Raw genomic sequence first — 15,182 nt, 5'->3', positions numbered from 1 at the left:
TCTCAGAGGCCACGTTGTACTTTTTAAGCCAGAGACTAATAGGAATAAAACAGTGATTCTCTCTCTCAATATATCTCTCCCTCTCTCTTTACACACACACACACGGGAGTGGTCTTTTAAAGTTTCCTTTTCCAAAGGCTGTGTATTTGCTTTTTAATATTTTAGTCAGTAATGTCACATAAAGAATATCACCAGAGAAGTTCCAATTAGAAAATTCCTTAACTGATGTCCTGCTTACCATCAGCTCTAATAGTTTGTTTGAACTAAACTTTTTTTTATATATAAATTTATTTTATTATTTATTTATTTTTGGATGCATTGGGTCTTTGTTGCTGTGTGTGGGCTTTCTCCAGTTACGGTGAACGGGGGCTACTCTTGTTGTGATGCACGGGCTTCTCGTTGCAGTTGTTTCACTTGTTGCAGAGCACGGGCTCTAGGTGCACAGGCTTCAGTAGTTGCGGCATGTGGGCTCAGTAGTTGTGGCTCGCGGACTCTAGAGCGCCGGCTCAGTAGTTGTGGCACACGGGTTTAGTTGCTCTGCGGCATGTGGGATCTTCCCGGACCAGGGCTCGAACCCGTGTCCCCTGCGTTGGCAGGCGGATTAACCACTGCGCCACTAGGGAAGTCCTGAACTAAAAGTTTTGCACTTAAGAACCACAGGGGCCTTTGAATTTTAATATTGCATTTAGGAATACATCTTAGAAGTGACACCTTTGAAGTTAACATTTAGGGCATAGAGCCCAAAGAAGTGTTTCAAAAGAAATTTGTAGAAATATTAAGTTATGTTCTTTTTATTCTTCCCAGACATTAGCTTTTTTGATGTTTAGCTTTAGAAAATATGCTTTATTGATTCTTAAGCCCCACACTGCTATTTCTGTAAGCTGTAAAAGTGAAAGGAAGATGTCTGGCTTGTTTGCTGTTGTTTCTCCAGTGTCTGGCAAAGCCTGTGCTCACAATGGGCATGCAGTCTTTGTTAGATGAACAAAGGGGTGTGCTCTTAACAATGGCTACAAACTTGAAGGGAGTCTAATTTAATAACATAACTTATTTTTGAAATCTCACAACCTGGAAAATCATCTGGGGTCCTATCAGAAAAGATGATCATTTTTTATGTAATTGGTTAGAATATGATTTATTATTAATAAAAAAGTTTACTATATTGAGCTTTTCAATTCAGAGTTGTACCTTGAGGGACATATTTATTTAATTTATAAGAATGTGCACTGTACAGCACAGGGAATATAGCCACTATTTTATAATAATTTTAAATGGAGAATAATCTGTAAAAATATTGAATCGCTATGTTGTACACCTGAAATTAACATAATATTGTAAATCAACTATACTTCAATTTAAAAATAGAATGCACTTCTTTAAAATTTGTAGGCAGAAGTAGACTGTAATGTGATAGCACTATCAAATAATGACTTTGTTTTGCATTTTGAATGTCAATCTGCTGGCAATGTTTATCTAACTTATTTTATGGAACAATTAGACTAAATTTTTTTATTTAGAATGCTTACTAAATAAACTATACTGTCCTGTCTCTTGCTTTTTATAATATTAATAAAGACCAAGCATTATACAGGTCATAATCTATGTAGATTATATTTGTGCACATATAATCAGCATTAACTGGATGGCTAGAAACTTTGATATATCATGAACAAAAAAAATTAGTTTTCATGGGATTGACATATATACAGATATGTATAGATAACTAATGAGAACCTCCTGTGTAGCACAGGGAACTCTACTTCATGTCGCTGTATGGTAGACACTAACACAACATTGTAAAACAACTATACCCCAATAATTAAACAGAAATAGTTTTCAGTGGCCTGATCATCCATGCTTAAGCACACATCTAGCACCCAGGAGGTGTTAAATAATATATATAACTGTATAATATATTTAATATATAATATATATATATTTACTATCTATATATAAAGGTTTTTCTTATTTGAGAGTAAATTCCAAATTATTCAGCTATGTGGATTTACAAGTACTTTCTCTTGATAATTCACCTGCTTAAAGCATACATTAGCTGGGGGGAGTGATTCTTTAGTTTGCAAAAGGCAGGGCAAAATGTACATACCTATTACACACCTAAAAGTACATATATGCATGCCTTTGAAACTTTCAAATCGAAGCAAATGTAATGCAATATAAATCTAGAATAGTTTTTGCACTTAAAATCCAGACATTTTGCACTTAAAATATGAAACTGCTGGGAATGTTTTATCTGACATTATATAGCAAAAAGCAGCATGTATACATGCTTAGTCATCATTACAGATGTATGTTTAGATCATATTATCAGACATTCATTTTAAAGGTCATTCTTTGCAACTTTAGATACAATTAGCATTGGAAACCAATTTTTCTCCCTAAAAATATTTTGAATCAATACTTAATATTGAAATAGCAATTCCTTAGTTATTTAGCTATTCATTGGTTGTAAATGCACTGGTATTTGCTATTAACTCATTTGTATAAATGAGTTTTGAGACTATATTTTCTAACTATATTGATAGAATTTTAACAGATACTGGCCTTTTTAAAAAATAGAAAATGGTTAATGTTATTTAGAATCCTAAACTGCAATTAAACAAATGACAAATGTGATTTGCTGTGCAGTATCTACATGTTCATACATTTGGGAATAAACGTCAAAGGCTGACTTTAGCCACACAGCCTTTCCATCTCATGTTTTTGTGAGCTCTTCTGTGGTAAATCTTCAGGAATTCAGTAGAGTTCCACTAAAATGGAAAGATCTGTCACTTAGCTATTGGTATACTCAATTTTACCCTGTAGAGGTGGTTGAGAAACTCATTCATGTAATTTACCTTTCCATATCTAATGGTGGAAGTATTTATTTGTTAAAGGAAACACTTCCAGTGTTTGGGGACAGAGGGGTGTGTGTGTGTGTGTGTGTGTGTATGTGCGTGCACACGTGTGTGTGCGTGTAGTGCGTTTTCAGGCTCTTAGGAGGATGGCTTGTGGGGGAGGAGGAAGTGTATGTGCTGTTCCAATTGCAGGGTACCTCAAATCAGACTTCAGGATCCTCAGGCTTCAATCCAATTGACTCTTGAAGGAAGTTACAGGAATGGTCTTAAATACCTTTATGGGACTCAGCTTCTACAGAAAGGAAATTGGAAAAGATCTATTTTTTTGTAGCTGCAAAACCCTATTCATGTAGAGTAATGGCATCAAAGGAGAAAGTCATCACAGGTCTCTTTTCAGATCTGCACATACACTATTTTAACATGGGAGTGTCTGAAATAGGGGTACATGTTTAAATTGGGCCCACTGGGATCAGGCTAGAAGTGTCGCTACTGGGCTAGTAAGGAATGCACATGTGGCCAAGGGGCAAGGGCAGGCTTCTCCTAAAGGCATTCATTACAAAGAATAAAATACACATCACTGTGCAGGTCAAATAACATAAAGCTCACAGGCTACTAGATTCCCCACTCTGGTCTACAAGGTCACTTATGTTTTTAAAAAATTTTTTAAATTTATTTTATTGAAGTATAGTTGATTTTCAATATTGTGTTAATTTCCTGAGCCCATTTCCACTATCCCTGCCATGACCAGGTGCTCCTCTCAGAGCAGAGTACAGTCTGTGCAACACAGTCATGTGACAGATGGTCATTTTATGTTTTCTAAGTTGCGTATTGACATTTTTGTACCACGTTCTACTTCTCTGAGACTCAGCAATCTCCTTCATCCATGACTTTTACATACAGTGATAGAATATGACATTGGGCTGCATCCCTTTCAGTAACAGAGAAATTGCTATACTCCTCTGCTCTCTTTCTACTGGCAAACTTTTGTTTGACTACAGCTGTTAAAGAAATCCTTTTGCCAAAAGTAGGAAATCAGGGAAATCAAGTTTAAAAAAAAAAATCAGTATTTTCACTAAACTCAGTGTGTAAGAATCCTTGTTTCCTAATCTTAAGGGTCTAAAAGGAAATTTTATTTTTAGCAAAGGATAGTGTAACATTACAAATTTATAGGGACTGTTCGTGAAAACTGCCACTAGAGCATTTTATAAATGTAGCCAAATCAGAATGACTCTACTTTTTCCTTTGGATCCCAAAGCCTTCTGTGGCATCCATTTTTGACTGAAATTTAAAAAATAAGCTCTAAGACCTATCTGTTTAAAAATGGTTATCCCCTGGAAGTTCTAGGAAAGAAACTGTCAGATAAATGTCATGTAAAACCACCAATTCTTAGACTTACTCCATTCACAAACATCAGTCTTGTATCGGCTGCTAATTCTTAAAAAGACAATTATTGCTAAAATGTAAGTAGCAGCGTTATCTAATTTTTCCTTCCAAGAAAGTAATAAAAATCAGTCTTTTGAAAAATTACCAGATATGCATAAAACTTTTAACTTTAGCAGAAACCAAAAATAGAGTTAAAGGAAAAAAAAAGCATAACAGCAATAAACCTTTATTGGGATTTTTTTTTTTAACAAAATAATTTTAAAAACAAACCCCCCCACATGTAAACAAGAAAGTAAACAAGAAAGTTAGTTAGCATTATTATGTACATCCAAGAATCAAAACAAGTTCTGGGTTAACACTCCATAATCCAGTAAAATGTTTTGACCCATCAATGTTCAGGGTAACTGCATTTAATATTATCAATAACAGAATCTTATCTTTGAACACTATGAAATGGTTTATGGATTATAAACTGTAAAGTTTAGGTTTTTGTTTTTCCCACCAATCCATATGCCACGTGTCTACTAGCCCTAAAATGTATTGACGTTGTCCATATTAGTCCAAAATATCCATTATCCGAAATTAACCAGGTTACAGCTATCTGATCTCCTCCAGAAGAGTTTTTATGGTGGGATGTGCTAGAACCCATATATGACAACATCATTTTTCAAAGCTAACCTAATTCTAAATTCTAACTAATCTGCCACTTCTTCACTTATTCTCACTTTCTATCCATACATTAAATACCATAGCAACTTTACCTTAAAAAATGCAGCTAATACATTAATACACATTCAGGCAGTAATTTCTGACAAAGTTGTAGTTTATTTACCAAGAAAAAATGCTAATTTTTAAAATTTAGGTTGAGTACTGTCATAGTAGTGTTATTTAACTGAGAATGATGGCTTCAATTTAGGGGGTTCAGTGTACACATTAATACAGTTCAAAACTAAGGAGATTAAATTATAACTCATATGGAGAAAATCTCAGTTCTTGGAAGAAAGATCAAAATATATTGTTTTATTACTAAAAAATGTTATTAATTCAGTGTCTCTTTTTGCTAATTATATTTAATTCACTTTTATAAGCTTTACAAAAAAGAGCCTGGATAATTTTTGTAAAAGGCTTCAATTTGAGTTTAAAATGTAATTCTTTTCTGTCAGTTAAAATGATTTAAAGATGTGCACAATATGTTTGTGCTATTTAAGGCAGGTGCCAAGTACATTTTGAAAGGTAAGAGACTTACCAACTAGAATGTTCTCCCAAAGGAAAAAAAAAGAAAAGAAAAGCTCATAACAGTTTTTGTTTAAGACAGATGTTTAAATAGCACTCTTCTTTTAGGTAATTTAAAAATAATTTGGCAGCTGAACCGCCTATGGTCATAACACATATCGCTTACAAAGGACAAGTTAACAGATAAAGAATTAATGATATACTTTTAATATTTTTACAGGTCTCTTTAAGCTGGTGCCTAGTGGCTTTAACGAGATTTGTATTCAGTGAAAAAGATTTAGAACATAAACTACGCTAAGTAATGAATATAATTTCTCGATGCCATGCAGAAGTCAACATTTACACATCATCACTCCTAAACAGTTTTAATTAAAATCCAAACTGTTCCCATTTTTGCATCATTGTCATTCTTTGGCAAAAGATTCAAAACAGCCATGGGTTAGGAAACAACTGTTTACTCATGGTCTTCATTTTTGCAAAATAAATGTGTTTTGTAAAAGGAATCTGCACTGTGCCTGGTTTATACTAAATAATTATAATAGGCAAAATATAATGGATTTTTTGATTAATCTACTCCTAAAGCTTTGAGTTGCCGTTCAATCTCTTCATCGGAGATTGTAGCCTTTGAAGTAGAGGCAGATGGTAAGCTTCGGGCTGCTGATGGAGCTTTGGCCATCTATATTAAAGAGAGAAAAAGAGAAAAAATGTGTATTATCAAACTTTTGGGATAGGACATAAAGGATGTGCTGCAAACAGGTGTAATTTACTTTTCAAACAAATATTAAAAACATACAACCTAACATAAAGGAAAACTTAAAACAATTAAGTGACACAAATGGTAGAGAAAATATTTCCAACTGAGAGAATAAGACATTCATACCTTTCCAGAGATTTCAATTCCAATTTCATCAAGAACTTGATTCACAATATCTTGGCTTTCTTCTTCATCATCAGAGCCATCAAAGATGTCATCAAGTGTGTCATTGACTTGAGAGGAGGGGAGGAAACAAAGCAGTTACTTTCAAACAGATTTCAGGTTAGGTTTATATTTTTAGAAAAAGGCCCAACTATGTAATTTACACAGTACAAATAAAATTTATGAATAGATGGAGAAAAGTAAAGATCTTAGGTAGTTTACACTTAAGTAGAACAGAAAAAAAAAAAAAACAGTTTGTGATAAATGGAAAGGTAAATGATTATAAAGCTTCAAAGGGAAGAGAGTATATCCACCTGGGGGGAAGTAAAATGTGAGATGGTCCTTGAAGAACACATAGGACTTAACCAAACAGAGATAGCGTAGTGTGAGCAAAGACAATAGGGAATATATATAAGAAAGAGTAAGTTCCTCTGTTTATTTAAGATGTATAAATGGAAAATGGTTGAGAAGGAAAGAATTAAAGCAACTGGCCTGTGATCATTACTAACATGATCACCGGGGAATGCCACCAGAGAAAGGAAGACAAGTAACCTAGTCTGATCTCTCTGTAAGCACGCTGCGAATTGGGCTCCTGGTAAACAGACTAATATTTGCTAGCAAGAGAGTCCTTGTTTATGGAATGCTCCTAGCAGGCTGTTTTTGCTTTGGTATTGCTATAGCTACTATCTATGGGTTTATATCCATGACTCCCTAGAAAATAACATAAAAGGTAGGTGACCATCTGAGGTATAAATTTAATATATTTCCTAAAATGCTCTTTTCAACATGAGATGATAAGCAAACCTATTGGACACATCATCTCTTATGCTAGGTCAAAGAGCTTATGTCTGATATGGAAAGAAAAGATTTGGAGAGTCATTTGGGATGTCCACCACTCTCCTTGTTTTGCATGTGCATCTTAATAGCTTGTATCCTTGACATTGCTACTAAAGCTTGATATTGGTTAAGATCTCTGATTTGTATGAGCACGGTTTGATAATTTAATTTTTTGTGTTAGTTTAATAGTATAAAGTCAATTGGAAAAAGCTAAACAGCTAAAGGCCAAAAAGGTGGAATATCATCTCCGAAGAAGTAAAATGAATGTTAAGACTTTAATTACAATCTCAATTCTTCCACTCAGTACCTGTGCAACTTTGGGGGAAGTCACTTTACCTCTCTGGGCCTCAGTATTCGCATTGACAAAATAAAGGGGCTTGACCTGAAAATTGTTTCTGATTTATAATGTAGGATTTTATTTTGTAGTCAGAAAGAAGCCACTGTGGGAATATGATCAGCACACTCAGAGGTAAGCTTCTAGAAAAATAATTTAGCAGTGATACTCAGATTATAGTGAAGTAACAAGGGAGGTGGGGAGTCCAGGTCAGAGTTTATAAGGGCCTGAATGCAAAACGACTTGCAGAAAAAATGAAAGAAAAGGATGGAGGAGAAACACCAGAATGGTGTAACCAGGATGTAATAAAAATTTCCCAAAGATCTTTTTTCCAAAATCTAAATGTGAACAAGCGTTGGAGCAACACTGTACAATATAAATTCTAATTGGACAAAGACATGTCCATTTAAACCTTGAATTTATCTTTGGGTGAAAATACTAATGTTAAAATACCTTACTGAAAAAACAAGTAACCACCAATAACTACTATTCTTTCAGACTCACTTTCAAATTACTAAAACACAAACAAGAACTGTGACAGATACAAGTTTTAAGTACGAGCTTATTGATTCTCTTCATTATAGCTTAATGGAATAGTTAATCCCTCTGTTAAGATCTGCTCACACCTGTGCCACCACTGGAATCCACATAAACATATTAGATACCGTGATCATTATATAAATGACAATTCCCTCAGTCATTAAAAATTCACTAATGATGTCTTCGAAAAATTATATTGTTCAAAGTAAAGGTTCAAAGTAAAAACTAAAGTAAACAATTTTTGGAACTATCAAAGATACATGTACAGAATCATTAAACCTTAGAAGGAAAATAGATACTCTGAAATAGAATACTAGAACAAAGGTAAATTTAGTAATCCTAGTAATTTAATTAGATACTATTTTATGCAATAAATGCCATTAAATTAAAATGCTAGCAGATAAGCAGAACTAAACTGGCATATCCCGACATAGTTGTAAAACAATTAGAAAATATCTTTGCGAAATAATGATGCCAGCTTTGACATATCATACAAATAATGATTCAATGTTGACCAGGGTGTTGTGAAGGGTCACTCATTTATTATCGGTGAAATAAAGATGGGTATAGTCCTTCTGGAAGAAGTCTGGCAGTATGAATCAAAAGCTTTATAAAAGTTAATACTCTAAGAACATTGAAGAAATTCAGACAAAGAAACACATTTATCAAAGGATTATCAAATACATTGAACATTTTAAAACAATCTTATTGACCAATGTAAGAATGGTTCAATAAATTAGGGTATATTGATGTTACATAATATTAAAGCCATTAAAAAAAATAGACTTCAGAGAAAATTCAAGGTAATGAGTACATGTTTATGTTATACTACTGTTTTTTAAAGGCAAGGCAAGATTCAAAATTGTCCATGTTATATTATCTCATTTTATAAGATATGGAAAAATATAGGAAAGACATATACAATGTTAATCCTAACTATATCTGGGTGGTGTGATGATAATTTTTTTTTATAGCTTTGTTCATTTTATTCCTCATATTTCCACCACAGCCTGTAGTTTATACTCAAAAAGAAGAAAATTAAATATTAAATTTAGACTCTGGAAAGGGAAAAAGAAAAAAGAAAGAATTCCGTTATCTCTACCTCCAATATAAATAGATTTTCTATAGCATGAAATATATACATTAAATTTATATATAGATAGATATACATTAGATATTCTATAGTATGAAAAAATAAAAATATATCTTCTATATGTATTTATAGATCTTCTATAGTATGAAAGAATCAACACAACTCTTAAACTATCTAACTTATACCAGGAAGAGTTATTTTATTCACAAGTTGGTTTTGGTCCTCTAATCAACAAAGTGAGACTGCTGAGGCCAATATGGCATAGAAATATGGCATCACATATTTTATATTTTTCCTTCAGTTAAATGTTAATAGAATTTTGAGCCTTATATAAAAATACAATGAAATTACAATATAGTCATCTATCTAGAAGGGAGCTGTATCATTTCTTTTCTCATCATTTGTGCCTTCGTGGATGAGAATATGAGGTTGCTAGTAAATAAACTTGCTAATTCAAAGAGAAAAACCTGTAAATTTCATTACAAGTTATTAAACTTACTCATTTCTTCAGCCATTTCCATTTTCATGTTTTCCTTCTGGAAATTCTGCATTGTTTGTAATGTCTTTTGTGGATCCATCTTCTTGTTAACTGCCTGCATTGTCTAAATATATGAAAAGATTCACGTTAGCTACATAATTATGAAAATTTTACTATGGAGTAAGTCCAAAGGGAGCACATCAATAAAAGGCAGGTTTCTTAAAGATATTCTACCATAATCAAATATAATAGTGTTAGTATTCTAGAAAAAAAATGAAATGCTCATTTGGAAACCATCTGCTTAACATCTATATAATAAAGACAACTGCGAAAAACCTCATCTGAACAGTAGGCAAAAAATTATATAATAAAAAACACTGGGGCTTCCCTGGTGGTGCAGTGGTTGAGAGTCCGCTTGCCGATGCAGGGGACACGGGTTCGTGCCCCAGTCCGGGAAGATCCCACATGCCGCGGAGTGGCTAGGCCCGTGAGCCATGGCCGCTGAGCCTGCGCGTCCGGAGGCTGTGCTCCGCAACGGGAGAGGCCCGCGTACCGCAAAGAAAAAAAACAAAACACTGACAACATAAAATCCACTGCTACTCAAATGGGAAAACTACATTTGCCTATAATGTGGCAAGCAGGTAATGTCTAAATTAAAAAGAATTGTTTAATTTTTTCAAAAATTTTCAAAAGTTTTAATGTCTGAATTAAAGGATATACTAGCATACATATTTAACCTATTAATTCATTTTAAACCATGATTTCAAGAAATGTTCAAAACACTGAGTTTTGCAAAAATCCGTGAAAAGAATTCTCTTACATTTTATATTCACAACTACTTTTGTTAAAAGAAATTAATGCCACCTAGTAAGGCCAAAATATTTTATATATTATTATTATATATGTGTCTGTGTATATATGTGTGTATTATATGAAATATGTCAGTTTCAAAGATACAAAGCAAACACGGTCTTTTATGCATGCTGCAGCCAAAGTAATCTTTGCAAGTATGACACTGTACCCCCGCAACCCCCACCAGCCCACACATACCTAACTCTCCAGTGGCTTTGCATTGCTTTTAGTATTAAAAGCCAAATTCCATAATTGACCTGTGATACCAAGCACCATCTGAACTCTGCCTAACAAGCCAGTCTCATTCTACACCACTGTCCTCTAGACACACTGATCTTACATTTCCTTAAATGTGCCATGTTTCCTCCTGCCACAGGACCTTTGCATATACTGTCCCTCACCTGGAATGCTCTTCTTTATTTGCTTTCACTATCAATACTTCAGATTTCGGTTTATATACAACTTCCTTAGGGAAGTAGTCCCTGACACCCTAGGTTAGAACAGATACCCCTGTTAAATCCTACTCACTATAGATAAAATTTTATTTATTGGTGTAAATTATATTACTTTACTCGCAAATTACATTACTGTTACAAAAATATACTAAAAACAACAAGGATGCTGACAGTGATAATAGAGCGGCTAATGCCTATATATATTAGCTTTCTGTGTGCCAGGCACTGTTCTAAGCACTTTACATACAATATTTAAAGTTAATTGACATTTAAACCTAACAAGTCTTTATGTGCTAGGTATTACCATTTCCCCTCCATTACAAATGGAGAATGAAGGTATAGGAAGGTGAAATAGCTTGCTAAGGTCACATAGCTACCAAGTGAGATCTGAACCCAAGTAATCTGACTCCAAAGCTTATGTTTTTAATCACTGCACTAAACTACATCTCAAATGGGCTGCCTTTTAAATAGACTTTAACCTATTACAGGTTAAGCCCTTGCCTGGTTTTGCTTTCCATTTCATCTCCATCACTTATTATAATTCCTACTTAGGGGACCTAAACAAATATTTCCTGAATTAATAAATTTCTGAGAAATTTAAGTGAAAACTAATTCATATATTGCTATATGGCAGGACCACATTAGGTACCTTTTCCTCCCCTGTCACCTGCAGAAAATTGCAAAATGAGTAGTCTTCCTCCTCAACATTATTGAAACGTTATCCAGTCCAGGTGTGTGATCTTCAGATATGACCTTTTCCTCAAATTAGACAGATATTTAGTTCTGTCAATTTGGTAAAACCAAAAAAGGAAAAAAAAGTTTTTGCCTTTAACTGTGTTTTTCACTGTAAGATGACTAAGATTCCTAGAGAGTAAAAACTAACAGAATGAAGGTATATTGAAATATTCTGTTTTTTTAAGGAACAAATGTGCCACTGTACATAAGATGGGCACATTCTATTTTCATGTGTTCTGCAGTCTAAAAGGCAATTATACTTGATCCTCATTATTTCTGGATTCCTTAGTTTTGAATTTGCCTACTCACTAAAATATATTTGTAACAAGTCAACACTTGCAGTACTTTTGTGCTCACTTGTGGACATGCGCAGAGCTGCAAAACATCTGAGTCACCCAACACACATTTCCAGCTTTGTTCAAGCAAGGTGACACTCTGCCATCTTGACTCAGCATTAATACTGTAAATTAGTGTTTTCTTTGTGGTTTATTTTGTGCCTTTGGTTGGTTGAGGGTTAAAATGTACTGAAGTGTGGTCTAGCATTTCTAAGTGCAAGAAGCCTGTGACGTGCCTTGGATCGAATTGGAAAAAATACAAATGTGGAAAAAATACATTTGTTAGATAAGCTTTTTTCAGGCATGAGTTACAGTGCTACTGACCATGAGTTCAATGTTAATGATCAACTATGATAAGTAAGGTGTCTTTCAACAGAAACATATAAAACAGGGTTAGGTATAGACTGGTTGACAAAAATTGTGATCAAAGGCTCACAGGAACCTAAGCCTGCATTTCCCCTAGGAGCAATGGTTTGATATTCCCTAATTCAGTATTCCTGACTTTATAGAACATAACTACTGCAAATAATGAGAATCAACTGTTATGTACTATTTTCCTAATATAAACCTGTACTTTCTCTCCTCTGTAACTTTTCTTCTTTTTGCTCTTCACATTCATGTTCTTTCTTCCCTTTATTTAAAGCCTATTGATATTTAAGACGTAGGTCTTCTGCAAAGTCTTTCAGATCAAGTATAATTGCCTTTTAAACTGCAGAACACATGGAAATAGAATGTGTCCATCTTACGTACAGTAAGTACTATTCAGGGATCTGTGCAGTTTACTGAAACCTAGCATAGACTGATGTATAGTGAGTTTCCTTGTCAGACACATCTTAACCTCCTCCCATCCCCGACTGAACTATATAAGATCTGTGAGGGCAGAGCCTTTGTCTGGAATTTCTGATTTCTCACAATTCTTAATATATATCAAAGAGCTCATTACTTATTAAATGTCTGAAAGGCTCACAGTCCTTTAAGGTCTATAGTAAAAACACTAATTTTTTTAATGTAAAGACTGTAAGTTAAACTCAAGTTCCTGATAAAAATTAACTGATAAATTCTTCTCACGATACTCATGTGTCCTTCTGACACATTCATGAAAATGAATCAAGAGATAATTATTATTCAAATTATTATACCAAAACTTACGGCATAATGAAATAAGGTGAAAAATCTTAAAATGATGTTTTAAGTCAATTTAAAAAATTTAGAAGCTACATATAATCTTGGAACAGTGGAACTGCCCTGGAACAAAAATTTTTATATTAAAACAAATCAATAAAAAAATCTAGAAATATTTATCTGGATTATGTAGTATTATAACTCATTTTGTTAAAAATTAGAAAGATTCTGTACCACATATATATCAGAGGGTGCTTTAAATTTAATTTGAATCTAATCTGAATACTGACATTTAAATATCTCAGATAAAATCATAAAGCTATGGATATAAAGGTTCCCACTTACTTTTGCTGTAGTAGACATTGCTCCTGCCATCTTCATCTGGGAGTTCATCACTTTTGTTTGTGTGGACATAGACGTGACTTTTGAACTTACAGCAAAAGTTCTTGTTTTCTGTTTCCTTAGATGTACAAGCTGTTTGGCTAAAACTCTGCAAGCTTCTTTATTACCAATCTTGGCCATTTTCTTAATTTCTAATTCCTAAGAGAGGAAATGAAAAGAGGGGAACAAAATCATTAAGGGGAAGTCCTCAATGATTTAAGAAGAATAGACTGAACATATACAATATACCATTTCACCTTGATTATGAAAAAAGAAAGAGGCTAGTATAAAGTCACAGAAATAGTAATATGAGAGGGAAATTTATTCTACATGTTTACATGGAAAAGAGAGAACTAGTACCTTCATCCAGAAATACAAAACAAGTCTACAAAACAGTACTCACATAAAGCCCAGAAGAGAATTTAAAAACTCAACCCAAAAGCAGGTAGGAAAAAAAGGGAAAAAAAAAAAAAATCAAACGAAGAGTTGGTAGGAGATAGCAAAATAGAAGACCACAGTCGTATATTTAAAGCTAGTAATATAGACAATTATGTTAGGTGAAAAGATCCATCTCCATCTCAAATAAAAGGCAGACTGTTATATTATGTAAGAACATAAAGGCAATTATATGCTATCTCAAGAAACCAACTTTAATTACCAAAACAAAGCTAAATAGAGCTAAGTAAAAGGATAGAAGAATATATTCTATATAAATACTTATTAAAATCTGGAAATTTGGAGTGGTTACATTAACCAGATCAAAAAAACTTAAGAAAAAGGAGTATTACCAGAATAAAAAGGGGCATTTCAATAATAATAAAGGAATTAATACATAAAGGTGTCAAAACAATCCTAAATGTGTACGCACCTAAAACAGTACTTCCAAATTTATGAAGCAAAAACTGATAGAACTGAAAGGCATAACAGACAAATACATAACTAGGATGAGGGGTATCAACAGCTCCTTTCTTAAGTATATTGCTGTACTTGTTAGGACAAGTGGACAGAAAATCTGTAATGATACAGAAGATTTACAAAAACACTATCACCAACTTGACCTAAGCAACATTTACTAAAAGCTCCATCGCCAACAGCAGAATACTCACTCTTTGCAAGTGTACACTAAAAATAAAAATCACCAAAATATACCATATTCTGTAACAGAAAACAAGGCTCAACAAATATGAAAGGATTGAAATCATATGAGGTATGATCTCTAACTACAGTAAAATTAAACTAGAAAGCAGTAAGAAAAATATGAAAGGAAAAACAGAAGCAGATATCAAACAATGTGGTTTGAAATAAATCATGGGTTAAAGAAAAAAAGAGGGGAAATGAGATAATATTTTAAATTAATAAAATGAAAATGCCTCATATCAAAACGTGTGAGCTGCAGTTAAAAATAATTCTTAGAAATGTACAGCATTAGAGCTTACATTAAAAAAATGAATATCTCGTTGGCTTCAAAGTAGAGAAAGTAGAAAGAAGAGCAAATAAAACATAAAGTAAACAAAAGGAAAGAAATAATATAAACAAGAAATATATGAACTAGGAAAGAAAAAAATACAGAAAATTAATGAGATCAAAGGCTGTTTTTTTTTACAGGAAATTGATTACATTGATAAACCATTAGCCA

The 15,182-nt window shown here is 33.3% G+C and overlaps 1 protein-coding gene across 1 annotated transcript in view; it reads right to left on the bottom strand.

Annotated features, from left to right (window-relative positions):
• Positions 1 to 4,445: 4,445 nt before the first annotated feature.
• The window catches only part of CHMP2B (charged multivesicular body protein 2B), a 29,793-nt gene continuing 19,056 nt past the window's right edge, over positions 4,446 to 15,182 (bottom strand). Inside the window, exons 3-6 of the mRNA XM_022580398.3 lie at positions 13,511 to 13,705; positions 9,688 to 9,790; positions 6,349 to 6,455; positions 4,446 to 6,144 (exon numbers count right to left, since the gene is read on the bottom strand). Of these exons, the coding sequence (XP_022436106.1) occupies positions 6,034 to 6,144; positions 6,349 to 6,455; positions 9,688 to 9,790; positions 13,511 to 13,705 (516 nt within the window). The 3' untranslated portion in view covers positions 4,446 to 6,033. The remainder of the gene's footprint in view (positions 6,145 to 6,348; positions 6,456 to 9,687; positions 9,791 to 13,510; positions 13,706 to 15,182) is intronic.

Source organism: Delphinapterus leucas, chromosome 4 (assembly GCF_059928025.1).
Source record: "Delphinapterus leucas isolate spDelLeu-1000000601 "Yukka" chromosome 4, BTC_Dleu_Yukka2, whole genome shotgun sequence".
NCBI lineage: Eukaryota > Metazoa > Chordata > Mammalia > Artiodactyla > Monodontidae > Delphinapterus > Delphinapterus leucas.
The sequence above is the reverse complement of the archived record's forward strand: the minus strand, read 5'-3'. Positions and strand labels throughout refer to the sequence as shown.